This window comes from Pezoporus occidentalis, unplaced genomic scaffold (genome assembly GCF_034315485.1).
Source record: "Pezoporus occidentalis ecotype Australia unplaced genomic scaffold, CSIRO_AGI_Poc_V1 ctg49, whole genome shotgun sequence".
Classification (NCBI taxonomy): Eukaryota; Metazoa; Chordata; class Aves; order Psittaciformes; family Psittacidae; genus Pezoporus; species Pezoporus occidentalis.
Genome location: NW_026915824.1, coordinates 3984282 through 4001584, shown reverse-complemented (window position 1 = coordinate 4001584; position 17303 = coordinate 3984282). Strand labels below are relative to the sequence as shown.

The 17303-nt window shown below is 38.8% G+C and overlaps 2 protein-coding genes across 3 annotated transcripts in view; both read right to left on the bottom strand.

Annotated features, from left to right (window-relative positions):
- Positions 1 to 17303, bottom strand: part of EMCN (endomucin) — a 434433-nt gene that overhangs the window by 179084 nt on the left and 238046 nt on the right. The gene's annotated exons all lie outside the window — the stretch shown is intronic.
- PPP3CA (protein phosphatase 3 catalytic subunit alpha) overlaps positions 1 to 17303 on the bottom strand; it is a 189685-nt gene that overhangs the window by 34206 nt on the left and 138176 nt on the right. For both annotated transcript variants that reach the window (XM_062636717.1, XM_062636718.1), the window contains exons 4-7: positions 13727 to 13838; positions 12285 to 12430; positions 9912 to 10051; positions 255 to 332 (exon numbers count right to left, since the gene is read on the bottom strand). In XM_062636717.1, the coding sequence (XP_062492701.1) occupies positions 255 to 332; positions 9912 to 10051; positions 12285 to 12430; positions 13727 to 13838 (476 nt within the window). The remainder of the gene's footprint in view (positions 1 to 254; positions 333 to 9911; positions 10052 to 12284; positions 12431 to 13726; positions 13839 to 17303) is intronic.

The window sequence follows — 17303 nt, the reverse complement described above, 5'->3', positions numbered from 1 at the left end:
ACTTAAAAATCACTGAGGCCAAGTAAATGGCACATATGAGGATTCATTTAAGTCCCATAACCCAGTAATAATAACATAAAATATGTTCTAATGCCAGTGTATGTTTTTATAGTATTACTAAAAAGTGAGGGCTGTTGCAACTTAATTTTAAGCTTTCCAGTTTATTCTCACTCAGTTGTTCTTTCTTTCCTTGCTCTGTTTGAGAACACTAAGCCATTATACATTATTAATGCCCCCTCTCCACACATACTTACCCAGCATCCTGGGCTTCATGAGCTCGGAGAATAGATAACAAGTTATTGTGCTGTAGAAATTCACATACAGCAGGGTAACTGTTCAAAGAAAATAATAGCACCTGTTATGGCATTATCAGAAGCACCACATTTAGCTCTAGCTTTCAAAAAACGTTTTGTCCAACATGCATCATTCATGAAATCAGACCCTGTTCTGCAGGCAGATTTCAATGGAGACAATACTAGCAGCAGCACCTTCTTCAATTCTACCCCATTCCTGCACGAAGAGGAATACTAGAGAGGTGCAATTCATTACATGGCAAAAATCACCCTATTGCCTGTCAGAAATAATTTATTATACTTTAAGATTTGATGTACTCAGAAAAACGTGATACAGTGGGTTTCTTGCAACAGAAAACTTCTTACCCACTAATGGCGTATGCACACGCTGCTTATGAACACCAGATAATAAGGTGGTGTGTGGAAAGAGAGGGAGAAAGAAAGAAGAAAGGCAACTCAATCTCCAAACTGGAGACTTTTGATCTTCTGAACTTGATCTCCTTGATAAGCAAGAGCTATCTTTTCCCCAACCTGAAATGTAAATTTATTACTTCTGAAACCCTGAAAATGTGCTCACTGAATGCATCTTTCCAGTACGTGTTCTACTGTATGAAAACAAAATCACTAGGTGAAAATGATGATAGAGGAATCTCTATCACATTTTTCACTGCACATGGACAGTGTTGCTTTCAAGGCGAATGGAGGAGCCCTTTCTTACAACCTCAGCCCTGTGAAAACTATTTTTGCTGTTTAAGACAGTGAACACATATGGAAATCACATACAGGAAAAACAAAACATAACAGTTTCGACAGCATAAGTGTGAAAAATTAAGTTTTCAAGAAAAGCTATTTAAAATTAAGCGTTATAGAACTTAAAATTACTCCATTTTGTTGCTTTCAAAAGTAAGGTTTTTTTTTCTGCAATGCTGTTTTCTTCTTGCATTTAAACCACTGATAACTCTCCATGCCTGTATTAAAGGATAAAAACCACAATGACCATCTATCATGTCAGGAAGCAAAACCTCTCTTCTGCTATCATTAGTAATTTAATACAGAACCCAAGAAAGTCAAAACTTCCTGGCTTCCCCTGTCAAAAGCCGACTATAGCAAGAGCAAAAACAGAACAAAGATCATGCATGGAAAAGGATAAAGGTGAAGCGGCACCAGAATAAAAAAATACTTCACAGGTTTCGCAAAACATTCCCAGACCCTTAAAAACATCGAAGGGGTGGGAGTCTTTATTCAGACAACATCTAGAGTAATATTCCCTTTCTTCCCTCTTTGGGCCAGTCCTATATAATTTGCTTTGCCTTATCCTTTGCAGCTTAATAGAGTTGCACTTAAAACATTAAACCTGGGGAGAAACAAGTATTACCACTTCCTGTCACTATCTGAATTTACTTCCAGTACCAGAGGTTGCCGGCACATCAGCAGCAGGACAAGCTGGCCAGGCACAGGAGTCAGAGCTGCTACTTTTCTGTGCCCCTCTGTCTGCCAGGAGCCTGACCGGCTCCAAGTGCCCGAGCTCTGAGGCCAGCATGGTAGAGAGGCAGGCTGGCAAGGGTGGAGAACGGGGCTGCCTTCAGAGCGCAGCCTGCCCCAGAGCAATGTCTGACCTGAGACCGGGACACATTTTCCTGGATTTGAGGCCCAGGATGTGACACGTAGATGTTCAATTCCTTCTTCTCATTGCTGGGCAAGCTGGAGAGCAACAATTAAAAAAAAACCTGTTGCTCAAAAGTTAAAAAAAATAAAAAATAAAAAATCAAAACTGGTGGCAAAAGGTGTAAACCTCACATAGCAGTTCTGAAATGTCACCCAATGGCTGTACAGAAAGCAAAATAGACTCTGCAATAACAACCCTTCACCATGTTTATTTTCCACTATCGATTCAGCTCTCCCATAGTTCAAATAATAGAATAGCTGGAAGGGCTTAAAGAAGGAAATACAAGGTGTTGGGAAAGACATAAAGGCATCTCTATGGTCAGTTCTATGCTGGTTCTGCAGCATGATGGGCTTGCAGTGTGCCTGTAAATAACACAAACTTCTAGAGTCTCCAAATCTCCAAGGAGGAAAAAAAAGGAAAAAAATCAATCAATCAAACAAACAAACAAAAACAACAAACAAAGAAAAAAACAAACAAAACCCCCTCAACTAAACACTGTACAAAAGACCTGCTGCGCCAGCCCTGATTTCAGGGACCACCTTCAGAGCCCACTTGCAATCACTTAACAGCACCATCAGTTTCTAACTTCATGCATTGAAGAGATGAAAATTCATACAAAAAAACCCTTGCAGAATCTAATGCATCACCTTCCTTCAGTTTATCCAAGACAAATGCTACTCTTGCTTCCAACTTTCTTGCATATTTTGAAGCAAAAATGTCATTTGCAGCTAGAGGTTACAAACGCAGTAGAATGGTATATTGCTGGTTTTGGACTTGACCCATCTAGCATATATTCTCAGTTGAAGGTTTGGTATTTGAAATTATCTAAAAAGATTGCCATGATGAAGTAATTTCAATTCCCAAATTATGTGGGGTATCGTTTTGGCAACTGCAGTGATCTCAACTGCTGACAAGCTGCCATTCAACCCACTGGCAAATGAGAACTAATTTGCATACATTTCTTTTCATAATTAATTGTGACTAAATGCAGACTTATGGTACATTTTGTTTAGAAATTTTTACATTAAATTCTGAAAACTGGGGTCTAATGAAAAATCTGATAGACAGTTGATTATGTTCATTATCAGTGCAGCTGCTCAAAATGTCTAGCCTATTGCATTTTCCCCCATAATATTCTTTTCATCCAGTGTTAAGTACTGCTTTTAAAGAAGATATAATGAAGCGGTAAAAGAAAATGCTCCTACATAGACATGATAGAATCTTCTTTCCACTTTGAAGTACAAAAAGGGGAGGGGGGGAGGTTATTCTTTAATTACTTTATTCTTCATAAATCTGTGGAAAACAGAACTCCACTAGCAGAACTGGGCTGATTCTATAGGGCTCACATCTAGAAAGGCAGAGATGTCACATAGTCCTCCATGCAAATACACAAAAAAGAAAAGCCTGGCTGCCATCTTTTCTTCTAAGTGAATAGCATGGTATCCGTAATGAGTAAGCACCCCTATTACCCAGACCATGACAATCCATGAGCAGTTTACCTGAATATTTTGTTTTGAAAATGGCAAAGCAACTCTCATTCTTCTTCACCTACTTGTTGAAGTGGGGGCTGGGGAGAAGCAAGGTTTTCACTGCATGTAGATGTCACATATGCTATACAGTTATGACAACAGAATCATAGAATGGGCAGAGTTGGAAGGCACATTAAATAACATATAGTCACAACCTCTGTGCCACAGGCCCGGACACTTTCCACTAGACCAGGTTGCTCAAGGCCCTTTCCAACATGACCTTGAACACTGCCAGGGATGGGACAGCCACAGTTTTTTTGGGCAGCCTGTTCCAGTGCCTCACCTCCCTCACAATAAAGAACTTCTTCCTTGTATCTACTCCAAATCTACTCGTTTTCAGTTTAAAGCTATTACCCCAATAAATACAGGGCTTTTATTTGCAGTGCTTTCTTAGCAACAGTTTGTTCCTGCCCCACTGAAGTTTGACATTAAACGATATTCCCGAACACAAAAATGCACGCTCTCCAGGTAAACAGCAGAACGTCCTGCAAAATGCCAACAAAACAAAGATTATGGCAAAAGTTATCAGAAACAAGCTTTTACAGAAAAGACTTCTGCTTGGAAATGTTTCTTCTAATCTTTCTAATGAAAATTATCATCTCAATCAAATTCCCTACTAGTTTTTCTGAGCACTACCCTTCCAGAAATGCTTTCCTCCTTGCCCTGCTTTGCAGAGCCCAGACTGTTATTCAGATGAGCCAGAAATAAAGCAGTTGGCTGAGAGAGAAAACAAACAAACAGACACCCCCCCGCCCATGCAACAGGCTTTTCCACAACAACCCAACCTTCTGCCTGTACTTCATGTGTCATGCTGAATCACAGCAGAGCACTGACTCACAGAGAAAACAAAATACCCAACTGCTAAGCTAGAGAGATGTTATTCCCCATAGAGTATGCGACTGTGATTATTCCCTGCTTCGGCATGCTTTTTTGATTAGAATGCCTCATGCATAGTTTACTTGTGCTGAGGTCTCTTTTGCATGATCACTGATTACTTCTACGCACTTTTGGGAGAGAAGCAATACTTTGCTAATTTGAATCAAAATGGTAGATGTTTTCAAATTGCTCTTCCAATGAAAACTGGAAAAAATGGATGTATTAATCCATTTTTTTTCATATCCTTCATCGTACTATTAAAACAGAGGCATAAACATTTCTTTAAAAAGTAGACATCTAAATTTAGCCCAATGGCTTCTCTAAGATTCATGCACGTATAAAACCAGGCTTTCAGCAAAGCCCACTGGCCTCACAGTTCAGCCTCCAAAGGCAAATGCTTTTGTTCCTCTGCTGTCCTAGGCAGCTCCCAGCACATCTCCTTCCACCTGCTTTTTCTAGCCCTTAGCTATGCTGTCTGCAAAGATGCACTGAGAAGCAGAGTAGGGAACTGTATGAGATTAGAACAAATAAATACGTATCTTCTTTGCAGAGTCATTCTTTTAAAATTGGATCTGTTCCCAGGTCTGATGAAGCACACAAGGAATTCTACCAATAGAGCTGGGCATTTAGTGTGAGGGCAGCAAAAACCTTCTGGCCTGGGAGAAGGAAGAGTGGAAAAGTGAGCAAAAGAATCTGTTTAAAATGCTGCTCCTGAAAACACACAACTCTGCCTCACACCCTGAGGTGAAACATGCTACAGGTTTCGAAAGCTTTTAGCAGACATTCCTCTAATCCCTGCATATTTACAAACTTAGCGTGCATATGAAGTAAACCACTGAAACAATATGCTGGCAGCCCCAAGTTATTATTCTACCCCAGAGCACCTGCAAGGCTGAACCATTTCAATACTGTTAAAGGCTGGGAAATGAAGTTCTTGGAGGAGCCTGCAATGCTGGTCACCCTTGTCACTGCTAACTATTTCTGCCTTTGGTTTTGTGTTGCTTTGGAAAAATGTAACAATGTAGTCACAACAGTCAAACAGCTTTAACATGATCGCCATTCCTTAAAAGCTGATATTAAACTCCCTAACAAAACCCAAGAGGCTGGAGCACCATGCGTGAAGTGAACTTCTGAGTATCTAATCTATTTCTGAGGTCATCAATTGACTTTGGCCAGGCTCACGGCACTTTTATGCTCTTGTTAAAAGTTAGCAATTAACCAATTCTTATACACATAAAATATCCCAGAAAGTGAGTATTAAGCTTGCACATGTGCCTACCCCTGATAGGAAACCTTTGATGTACCTTACATAGGATAAGACACTACTAATTAACTCAGTTGTGCAAACAAACTTCCAACGTTCTTTACCAAAGCTTTGACACGAAGGAAGTGAAACAAGCTGGGCATAGATCCAATCACAATTTTTATGGTAAACACTATGCGTGCTCATAGCAACCTTGTCTGAATGTGATGAAAAAACATTTTAATTCTTCATCTATCCAGTAAATCTTATGGTAATGATGACATTCCCCATCCCAGTATGGATTAGAAAGGCTTTTCCCCACATTTCAACAATTGCCTAAACCCACTTAGTGGCTGTCTGCCATTAAATCAGTATTATTTCAGAGAGAAAACAAGTCTAGCTGACTTCTTCAAGCTTTCTGATCACTGAAAGAAGCCATTCTCAGGATGACAAGTAGCAGTGTATCTTACCAAGTCAGATACATTTATTACAGAAATGCCGAAATGACTGTACCAATAGTTCATGAAATAAGTGTGTGGGTCATTGGCAAGATCAGTACAACCAGCTAAGTGCAAATAAACATTCACTAAACAAGTTTAAGGCAAAAATGGATAATCTGATAAACAAAAAGGAAAATTTCTTTACTGGCTGGATCAGCTGAAAATACTGGGGGAAAGACAGCGGGGAATATCACTCAGGGACAAATTAATTCCTCCTTGTTCATACCATTCCCTGAATATGACATTATTTTGGGTAAGGATTAAAGAAAAGCCTCACTTGACTCATAATTAAAACCCAATTTAGACAACTAGCACTTCATCAATTATTTCTACTTTTTCATGAAATTGCATCACACATGCAATGTTACACGTATGTCCTGTGGAGAACGTACAACCTGAATTTCAGAAAGGGGAAATGAAATCTCACCGCTATTGCTCGTTGTACTTTAAGGTACAGAGAACTTGACTGAATTTCCAAGAACTATTCAAATTTCACAGGTACTTTTTACTGTGGCATTGTGCTTTTGCAAGGATCCATAAATTTTGACAATCCACACTGCAACATGCTGCTAAGTGCAAAAGGCACGCATTAAGCGTTGACTCTTCAGTACCCTTGAAAATTATGCTCACTATTCTTTACATCTCTAAATGACAGTTCAGACTTGTGGTTTCAAGATCTGACATTTCACAGTGCTAGCCATAACAGCTTTGCGAACTCCTACACAAAAAGAAACTTCTTAAAGAAAAACTTTATCATTTTGAAATTCAACAGGCTGTACGTGAATGATCACCTGGGAAATGCAGTAAGAAGCTTGTCAGACTACTGTAAGCCACAGTCTTCATACTTTTGCATGTGTATTTACACCATACAAATGGCCCAACACTTCACAAAAGAATTTTGGCTGAATGGAGAAGATTTCATGTGCTACTGAGCTGGAAGGTGCTGTTAATGTTGCATATACACAGTTAGAAAGCCATGTTACTGTTATCTTCCTCATAGGATTTTGTTACAGGAAATAACTTTAAATCAGCAAAAAGTCAGTCCAAACTTGACATTATAATGAACATGCCTGATAAAGTTATTTATTACAGTTATTTCCTGCAATTGATTAAGAGATCTTTGTCATCTAGAAATAATTTCCCTGGTTCATGTGTGTGCCTGAAATCTTCCTGACCTTCCTTTAAAATCCCCACTGCTATCTTTTAACTTCCCTTTCTGGAAATGACTGAAGAAACTTTAGAAGCTTTACTCACTGAAAAATAAACAAAGTCTGTCCTCTCAATGGACTGCCTTGAATGACTGCATAATTCAGTCCTCATTTACAAGCTGAGCTGGCTCTTTAGGAAAATTTGCTCCTTTTCTCAGGAAATAACTTGGAAGTAAGAAAAGTCAAGCAAAATTACACATTGCACAGTGATGGATACTTTTTTTGCCAGGGATTACCATTAGGTAAGCAATTAGTCACCTTCCAGAGCAACTAAGCACTTTTTTTAAGAGTAACATTTGCTTTTATATAACCTCAGATAAGTTGACCCCAAGCTAGTCATTTGCTCATATCATTTAGCAGTTACATATCCCTCATACATAACCTAACAATTAGGTATCTTCCAAATATTTCCTGTTTTCCTGTAATATGCAGTTTTTCTGAACAAGAGTTGGGGGACAGACTGGATACATTTTCAAGAGAAAACACATATTTTAGGGAAATTTTATGGCAATTAAAAGAAACAGACTCAGGTTGGGGGCGGGCCAGAAGGGGGGGAATCTAAAAGTTTTTCCAGTATATAATAAGTTCCGTATATAACAACAAGACATGTTCACACAGCTTTTTTCCTCCAGTTTTCTAAGAGAGGTTCATGAGGGGAAACCACCACTGCTCACTGCCTGCAGTGCCTGGGAGTCCCAGGCATGCTGCAGTGTATGGTGTTGCTGAGAGAAAGAGGAATGATTTTAGCCCTCAGAGTCATAAGTCCATTTCTGCACAGATCAATTGTTTGCAACAGTTTGACACCTTCCTTCGTAATGAGACCAAACACATTTAACAAGCACCTTCCAGACATTATTGATCGGAAGGAGCAGTGCGACTTGCCACAGAAGGTACATGCCAGCAGCCCAGGCTGCAGGGCAAGCCACTTTGTTCTCAGCCCATCCCCACGCTGCAGCAATTACAGCTCAAAAAAAGGACAGGAAAACTAATTTCTGAGAGTCAAACCATCTGTTACCTTCCTGCTAATGGTACCAAAAGGAGGTTGATTCTAGCAGCTCTGTCTCCAGGTTACTAGTAGAACCCACTGATTTGCTTTCTACATGTTACTGAACAGCTACAGATCCGCTATGTTCAAGGTGAGATTTTATAAGATAGCTAAAAGAGTGGATTCCTCACTTCTGCTGAGCTTGTTGGAAAAACTTGGACTTGCATGTCACTAGCACAGGCCAAAACAGAACTGCTACCTTTCAAAGGTTCAACAGCCTCTTAACATTCCAATAGCATCTTCACGTTTCTCCTCAACAAAAACGAATTTTTAAATTAAGATTCCCTGCATACATTGCTTATTTTGCTATTTAATGTCCAGTTTTGTTACTCTGGCATCTTTGTAAGTTGTCCTTAAGTACTCTAACAAAAAAAAGAAAAAGCCAAAATCCCCCCAAATCCCCACACTGTCAAGAAGAGGGGACAACTTCATCATCACTGCTGGTCATGAGGTAACAGAGGCCTGTCCTATGATGAAGAGACAATAGAAGTAGTGCTTGAGAGGTTCATCCCCAGCTTAAGCACACCCAACGGGGTGTCTTCTGCCCAGTGTCCACAGGACTTGGTCTACAAACCAAACCGCCTACTGCTGGAAATGGAAAAAGGCAGCAGCCAGCACCCAGGCAGAACCGGGAAAAGGTAACCATTCATTGCTTGGTTTGGTCTACCGGTGCATTGTCAAAGAGAGGTCAGAGGGCATCCCCCAGCACTCACTGAAAGTACAGGAGAGAGACAGCCTTCCCACTCTTGACACACACCCATGCTTAAAGGACAATCACCCTTAAACAGAAATGAAACAGAAGCAAGCTTCCTTTAAATAGTCACAAATTAAGAGATTTGCTTACATGTCCTTCTATCCTCCCCATTACTATTACTTTTTTCAGGAATATTCTCATTTATTTTACACAAAAAAAAACAATAAAAAGAAATTATTTCACACATGAATCACAACTTGATGTCTTTACATTTAAGTCCATATGCGTTTCTGAAAGAATGTTCTAGGCATTTGTCTGCATTTTGGCTCTTAGCCAGTCCTGTTTAACCAATTCTGTTGAAATCCTGAATTTCTTGGGAAGAACCATTCTCAAACATAAGCAAAAGTTTGCTAAAACAGGGCAAAAAAAAGTACCTGCTTGGGGAAAAATCACAATTTTTACATACCCTGCAGAATAACTCAGGTAGTGAGTTTTTCCACCGCTTGCGTTTTTAATTCAAAATTAAGTTAAATTAAGTTGAAATTAACTTTCAAACAAAAAAGGGGCAGGTAACTACATTTCTGAAGGGACGCATTCATTCCCTAACTTACAAGAACAGAAATAAGCAAAACGCACAGGCTTTGGTGAATCAAATTAAGTCATTTTAAGGTTCCCCAGTTACGGGTGAAAGCAAGATACAGAATAAATGAAACATGAATTTACCTGAAAACAAGGCAAGTCCGCAGGAAAAAAGGCTCAATTACCTAAGCAGAACTACAAACCTCAAGCAAAACATTTATACTGAAAAACCAGGACAAGTCCATATACAGAAACCCATTCAATGTACTAATATTCACCTGTAGAAGTACGAGCACCCCCTGACTGTATTGTGAGTAAAGTGTTCCTGAGTCTTCTCGTTTCCAAAGTCCTCCAGCGGGTCTGACCACAGGATGTCACACATAGGTCCATATGCAGGTGGCTCCTTGAATCGATCTAACTAAGAAAAATAGGAGACAAAGAAATACTAACTTCTTTCAACCATGTACCACAGAAACACTGAAGCAAAGTCAGTGTTTTTCATTCTGTGGGCTGGCAAACAAAGGCGCAAAGCAATCTGTTTTTCAGCTTCAGGCTGCTCTGAGTTTTAAAGCAGTGGATTTTGAGTAAAAGTGAAACACTCCTTGCTAACACTGTCAAAGAGGAACAGATATAACTGAAAACTAAGAAATACAGTGGTTTCCCATTCTAAATGAATTTTTGAATGCAGTTGTGTGGTTTTTTTTTTTCTTTTTCTACACATTTTTACAAGCATTTCAGTGGACAAGAGAGAAGATGGTATTTCTGTATTTTGTGATTTTTTTAAGCGTTATGGCACTTGATTTATGTGAGTGAGGCACCTCAAGTTAAAAATACAATAGTTATTATAAAGCAAGTTCCCATCTTGATTTAAGTTCCCATCTTTATTTAAATACCAAGGCAACATTTCTGCATTACAGCATCTTCCCATGATATTCTCAGTGCTCTTATAACCTTAGCCCTAATTAAGCAGCTAAAAATCCCTCTTTTTGTCTGACTATTGTATAAAAAAATTCAAATTATATAGAATCATTTGGCAAATAAGACAAAGCAGAGCAAAACAGTGAAATGTTAAAAATCAGTATTCCTCTGCAAAAACTCCTGGATATAAAACCTACCCTTTAGCAGAAAGATAAAGTAATGATTTATTAGCATAATGATTTATTAGCACACCTAATATACCTCCTCCTCTCCCCGAAAAAAGATTCAGAGAGAATTGATTTTAGATGTTTCCAACACTCAGTTAAAAAGTTTTAATAAGAGACCCCTATGATTCTACCTTTGTGCCCTCATCATGAAATATTCATATCATACCTACACTTCTAACTTATTTCAGCCCTCTAACATAATTGGTAACTTTGCTTTTGTAACTATAATTCATTTAAATTAAACAACAATTCATAAATATGCAAACCCAATTCTGCTGATTGCCAATGATGAATTAACCTGCTAGTGGGGGGGGAAGTGAAGATGTTAATGACCCTAATCTAGAATCTGAGAGCCGAACAGCTTTACTCTGTCATTACATTGTTGCAAAGCCAGCTAAATTTTAGGCAGAGAATATTTTTGCCTAATTAGATAGTGAAGCTTTACCTCAGAAATGAAGCTTTACATTTGGTAACTTTTAAAAGTGCAGTTAATATCTGAATCTAATTGTTTTCAAACCAGAACATGTAATTACAGGCTCAATTTTTAATTTATTAAAAAAAATTATTAATTTCTTACCAGGCCACAAATTAGCCTCAAAGCATAATTTATCTTTTAGTAACTTTAAAGCTCAGAAGGATATATATCCATGTTTGCAGATTTCAAAATGCAGGCAGGAAGTAAGAAAATCTTTTCTGCTGGAAATACTGGGAATTAATGGTTTAAATACCTCCTTTTAGAAAGATCAACTGAGATTCCTTTACAAAACACCTGAGAAAAACTTAACCCCTGATAACGTGCAACAACACTGGATTACAGTGAAGAGACTGCTCAACATTGTTCCCTGAACTTTCATGAGGTTCGTAAGAAAATTCTTATAACTCACGAGTACCACGCAAGCATCACCTTATAAAGCCTCGTTTAGACAATGTGCTAGGCACTCAAGTGCAGTACTATTAAAAATGTGGCAGGACCTATTGAGAATGAAGCCCTTGACACTTTTAAAGAGTTATATGTTATTTTTACTATACTCATTGCAATCATACCATACTTTTTTATTAAATGTTTTAAGTATTGTGAGGTTTTTGTAGAGCTATATTTTGTCTCTTTGCCAAGAAAGTACAGAATGCCTAACAAGGCACAAGGAATAATCAGATGGTGTGCTTACACTGTGGTAATAGACAGTACTTAAATTCATACTATGTATTCATTAGCTTGTAATTACTTACGTACCTAATACTTTTTTTTTTGTTTTAGAACACAAAGACGGTAAATCCTTTGTTTTACTGGATGCTGGTGATTTCCTTACCTCAATAAAATGGGACTAATTGCTGCAATTCCTTTTATGTTTTATTTAAAAAGACCTTTAAAAGGCGATAATGTCAACCCGAGTGTCAGAATGACATACCAGCATCTTACACAAATGAACAACATTGAGAAAGGAGCCAAGTTTTAGTTGCTGGCAATTAACTGTTCACCTATTAGACCTAAGCACTATTCAGACTTACTTTTCTGATGTCATCTAAAGTGTTGATCTCCGGAGACAAGCCACCGTGTACACACAGGAACTGTTGGTTCATCAGAGCAGCCAAGGGAAGGCAGTCGAAGGCATCCATGCAGGCATCATATACACGCTCTGAATATTTGATTTTACCTTTTAAAGATTAAGATGGTGTCAGGAAGTGCCATCCATATTTAAGAGGAAAAAATAAATTAGGATGCTGCTTAATAACTCAAACCTTGTTCTCACTGCTCTCCCTTGCATTGAAGACTGTACCAAAGCTTGCCTCATGCAAAATATTCTTTAAGATTATTGTTATTCACTGCTGGAAAAATTCCTCAGACTCTGAGGTGAAATTAATCAAAGTTCTGCCAAGTTTATCGTATCTTTCTAAAAAAAACTAAGTGTAAACAAGCAATAATAAAATACCGTTATAGCCTGCCATGAAATCTATAGAGCAAGCCTTAATAAGTCTGCTGGTTGTCATCATTATGACACAATATACTCTCCATGAAGTAATCAGAACTTTAGCCCAGTTCCTTAGAATTAATTACCTATAGAAATGCCACTATGAAATGAACGAGGTGGTACAATGAAGCTGAAATGTTAATTTACCAATAGGCATATTAAACTCAGTAAACCATGAGGCCTTTGCGCCAATTAACATTTCCTTTACCCTTGATGATAAAAGGGAATGGAGACCTATTGCAAGAGCTTCAGTTTACAGTGTCTCCGAAAAAAATACAAAGCTTCATTGTGCAGGTGAAGGTCTGTATCTAATGAGCTTTTTATGTGTCACCAAATCCTTTCTTGCAACACAGAAAGGAATTACTGTAAAAAGCACATACCAAAAAGTTCAAGCCTACTTACAGGGTAAATGTGAAAACACTGCATTCAGAGGGAAAAAAAAACAATCAAAAATACAAATTCCTTGCATTTTTTCCCTTCTGCAGATGAGACAGGGTAAGATGTCACCTCCTCCACTAGCAACAGAGAGCTGCTGCAGAGGTGCCAGAGCTGGTGTGCTGGCAGGTTTTGACTGCCAGGCTGCTGTGTGGAGCAGCAAACTGTCAGCCACTGCAAAAAGTAGCAGATTTCACCAAGAGCATTGAGGCCCAGATGGTCCTGTGGTAGCCCCAGGCTGCCTCCCAGGCCAGGCTGGCTGGGAAGCTGAAGTGTCTCCGTACCTGCAGCACCAAGTGATGACACCCCTGGGTCTGTATAGGTCATTACCTGCCGAGGGGTGTGTAACCTCTTCCTTTCTCCAACACTGAGACACCCTGCCCTGCCCTGCAAGATGTTCCCTCCCAGGGAACAGCAATTACAATTCAATGACAGTTAACAAGAAAAGTATATTTAAAATCACTGATGGTAAACAGCATCAAATAATTACAAAATAACAAATCAAGCTGTTGAAAAGGGAGTTAAGAAATATTAAGGTAGACTTACATTCTTGCTTAAATGTGAAATACTCTGTTAAATGTCTACATTCATGATTCCCACGAAGTAAAAACAGTGTTTTGGGGTAAAGGATTTTCAAGGCCCACAAGTACAGCACACACTGCAAATTGGAAACAAAGACATAATTAATAATTAACAACCTAATTCAAGCACTTATGTCTTGTGCCCCGTGTCCCCCCCCATAAAAGACCTAGAAGAGAAAGTATTCTGTGTGAAACATTTATTTTCAATGGGTTAACTTTACTCTGTTTTCACCCATTACCTGCAAACATTTCTCTGCCCTTCAGCCTGGACTGGCTGAAACCAGAATCAGTACATTCAGATTAAGTTTTTCTGCTTTTGCTAAGTGGTACCTCCCTGTTCAGCCATGCATTGCTTTCAGTGGCCCAGCTATCGAGAAGTAATTGCTGTGCATCTCTAAAATGAAGTGCACACTCTCCACCTGGCAGGTTAAGCAGAAACCCATCACAGAAGCAATTTCACTGCATTTCACATTCACAGCCAGGAAGATCCGCATTTCCCATCTTAAGGAAAAGTTGCCCTAGAACAGTTTAACCCACACTTCAGGAAATACCTTAGCTTCCAGTATTACACAGTTGTAATGTGAATGCTTGTTCATTTTTCATTTAACATTGTTCTGTGCAAACAGACAAGAAAAAACTACAAGACTTTTGTATTAAATGAAGTTACTGCAAAGTTTCTATAAAGCCTTTTATGTTTCAAGAAGATCTCTATTTGAGATGACATTTCTCCTAGACATGTTTTTAAAGATAAAATAGAAGACTCAGAGATGCTAATCTCTGCTCAGACCTTTTGAAACCATCCGATTAAAATAGGTGTTTTGAAAAACAGAACTGACATGGAAATGATACTAAAGTATTATGACACTCTTGCAAATGAGTAAACTTGCAAGCTTCATTTATCCTTTGTTCAAGATAACCTGTCTCAGGTACCTGGCTGACAAACTTACAGCTCCAAGGAAGCTCATGGAAATCATTCATTCCATGAGATGAGTTCACCATATCCAAAAATGTACAGACCACAACGGCCTCCCAAAACATGAGGCAGAAAACTGAACTATTCTACTCCAACCCTTTCTTTCTTAAATATCCATGAACTGAAGAACTGCTGCACAAGAAACAAAAGGTGTCAACCCCCCCTTCATTTGCAACTACTTCCTAACACTTCCCTTTGTTCTTTCAACAAAAGTTATTTACTTTAACTTAATAATCAGTAGTTAGAAATGCAGAATGTACTCCTAACCATGGCTTCTGCTTAGAGCAAAATCAGCATTTTTGTCAGTGTAATGCCTCTTACTTTGTACAGTATAAATTCCCTTCTAGAATTCAGAATGTCTTGATAAATAGCATAATTACAATAATCACGTCTCAACATTTTGATTTCTTCTCCCTCTTCTGCTTCAACAGTCCTCATCTTTAAAAAACAGAAAAGAAAAAAGGATGCAACATCTTTGTATCGGTGCTAAACCTTACCCTATCCATATCCATAGATAATTACATAGCAGCAGGGGTTTTATACTATTACTGTTTGTCTTAAATTTATTATATGTAAACATCTGGATGCTCTGCCTGCACACTGCAATTTCTGTTCTGCTACTCATAGATTCCAGAGCCAGGTAAAAAGAGCAGAAAGCACAGGCTGCATCCTTCAAGACTGGCAAAATTAATCCTTCCCCTTGGAAACACATGGAAGACCTCCCAGCTCACACCATCTCTTCCACCTCCCAGGTGTTATTGCCACTGCAAGAAGTGAGAAGTCAGAACACCAGGTAGATCACGCTGACATAATGCAGCATGGAATTACGGTGTTAAGTCACAGGAATTATCTGCTGTGGCCCAAAACTACTGCAAAGGGTTTGCCTGAGGAAGGCTGCTTCTCTGTGCAAGCTCCACCATACTTGGGGTGAGGATTTAACTTCCATGGGGAAGGAAGGAAGCCTGTACTTTTGCACATCACCAGCACAATTCTTGAGCTCTTTGATGATGACTTCTTCATTCCTGCAAGAATTCCCAGAACCTTCCACTTCTCTCAAGTTCCTGGCTAATGCAAAAAATTTGATGTAAATGTTGTGAGACAAGAAGTTTAAAGTGACATCTCCATCCATGCAAGAAAAATTCAGGCTTTCAAAGTTGTATCTAAGTTACCTTAGAGCTTCTAATCCTGCCAAAGCACCTTATAATTTAGAGAACCACAGTGGTTAGTGCTTAGATGAAATGCTTTATTAATAAAGAAAAAAGTTACATTTCCCTTATAACTAAGTTTTTCATTTTCATAAAGCCTTGGCAAGATTGAAAGGCGCACTAGGCACTTCAAATACCATCCAGATCTGGGTAGCAGGGAAAAGAAGGAAAGCCAGAAGTTTTATCTTTTTGACATTTGGTACCTGCATGTGGGTAGATCTCTTCACATTGGCTTATCATAGATTTCCTTTTTCTATGCTTCCTTTGAAGCACTCATTAGAAACAGAGAAGATAACAGGATCAATGCAGTTCAGAAAGTTCTGTGGTTTCCTGCCACTATTCAAGTACTGTAAGTCCCCTGTTCACAGTTCCTGTTGTTTTTAGTGGTACAATATCGAAGGCTTATTTTGCTTAGATAATTCCAGTTGTCCAGTGACGTGGTATCTTAATAGTAAACAAGAACTAATAAGCAGCTGCTTTTTGCAAACTCAATAGCAAATACAAGGGTGACAATCTTTTATGGCTTTTGAACTTTTAAGTCGCTTACACACAAAAAACTTATGTCCAAACAACATACAATGAGCAAACATTCTGGTTTTATATTTTTTTCCAAATGCTGCATATTATAATTCTTACTGAAGTAAAAAGATTCATCGTCATTTGCCCCTGTTGGAAATCTGAGCTTACAATCTTCAATTATTTGGTAATACTGCTTCCCAATAACAGAATTTTAAAATCTCTTCCCCCCCCCCCCCCCCCAACTCTTTCATCAGGAATACACTACATATCAGTTCTGCTGTATCTCTATGTAAAAGGTACAGCAGCAACCTTGCAATCCATACGTCTCTAAAGCGTTTTTGGTGTGTCTCATTTCATACTATCAAAAAAGGAAAAAACGTTACATCTCTTAAATGCTAGCCATCAGCCATCAAACTACAGCTCTGCTTACTCACTTGGTGTCTTTCAGCTATTGAAATAACAGATAAGTTTATAACAAAGAGATAATCTGCCTACCTCATAGCTCCTGTAGTCAAGCTTTTTTCCTGCTGAGGCTCTGGCAGCCTAAGCATCAGGAAAGAAAAGGTCTGTGCAATTAAGCACTGTGTAAGCCAAAGGCACATATTTTCAAAATGGACTTTGGATTTAACCCCACTATTGCATGCTGAATTTGAGCCTTCGCATAATTTGACATCTCAGCACCTCCTGAAAAGTGGAACCAATAGCCCCAGACCTCTTGTACGCATCTCAACGTATGTGCTCAAAACAAGCAACCTGGAGAATATCATTACCATTGCCACTAGACTGCACCCAAAGCAACCTACAGTAACACAGCACACTCACTTCTGGGTGCTCTTGCACTGATC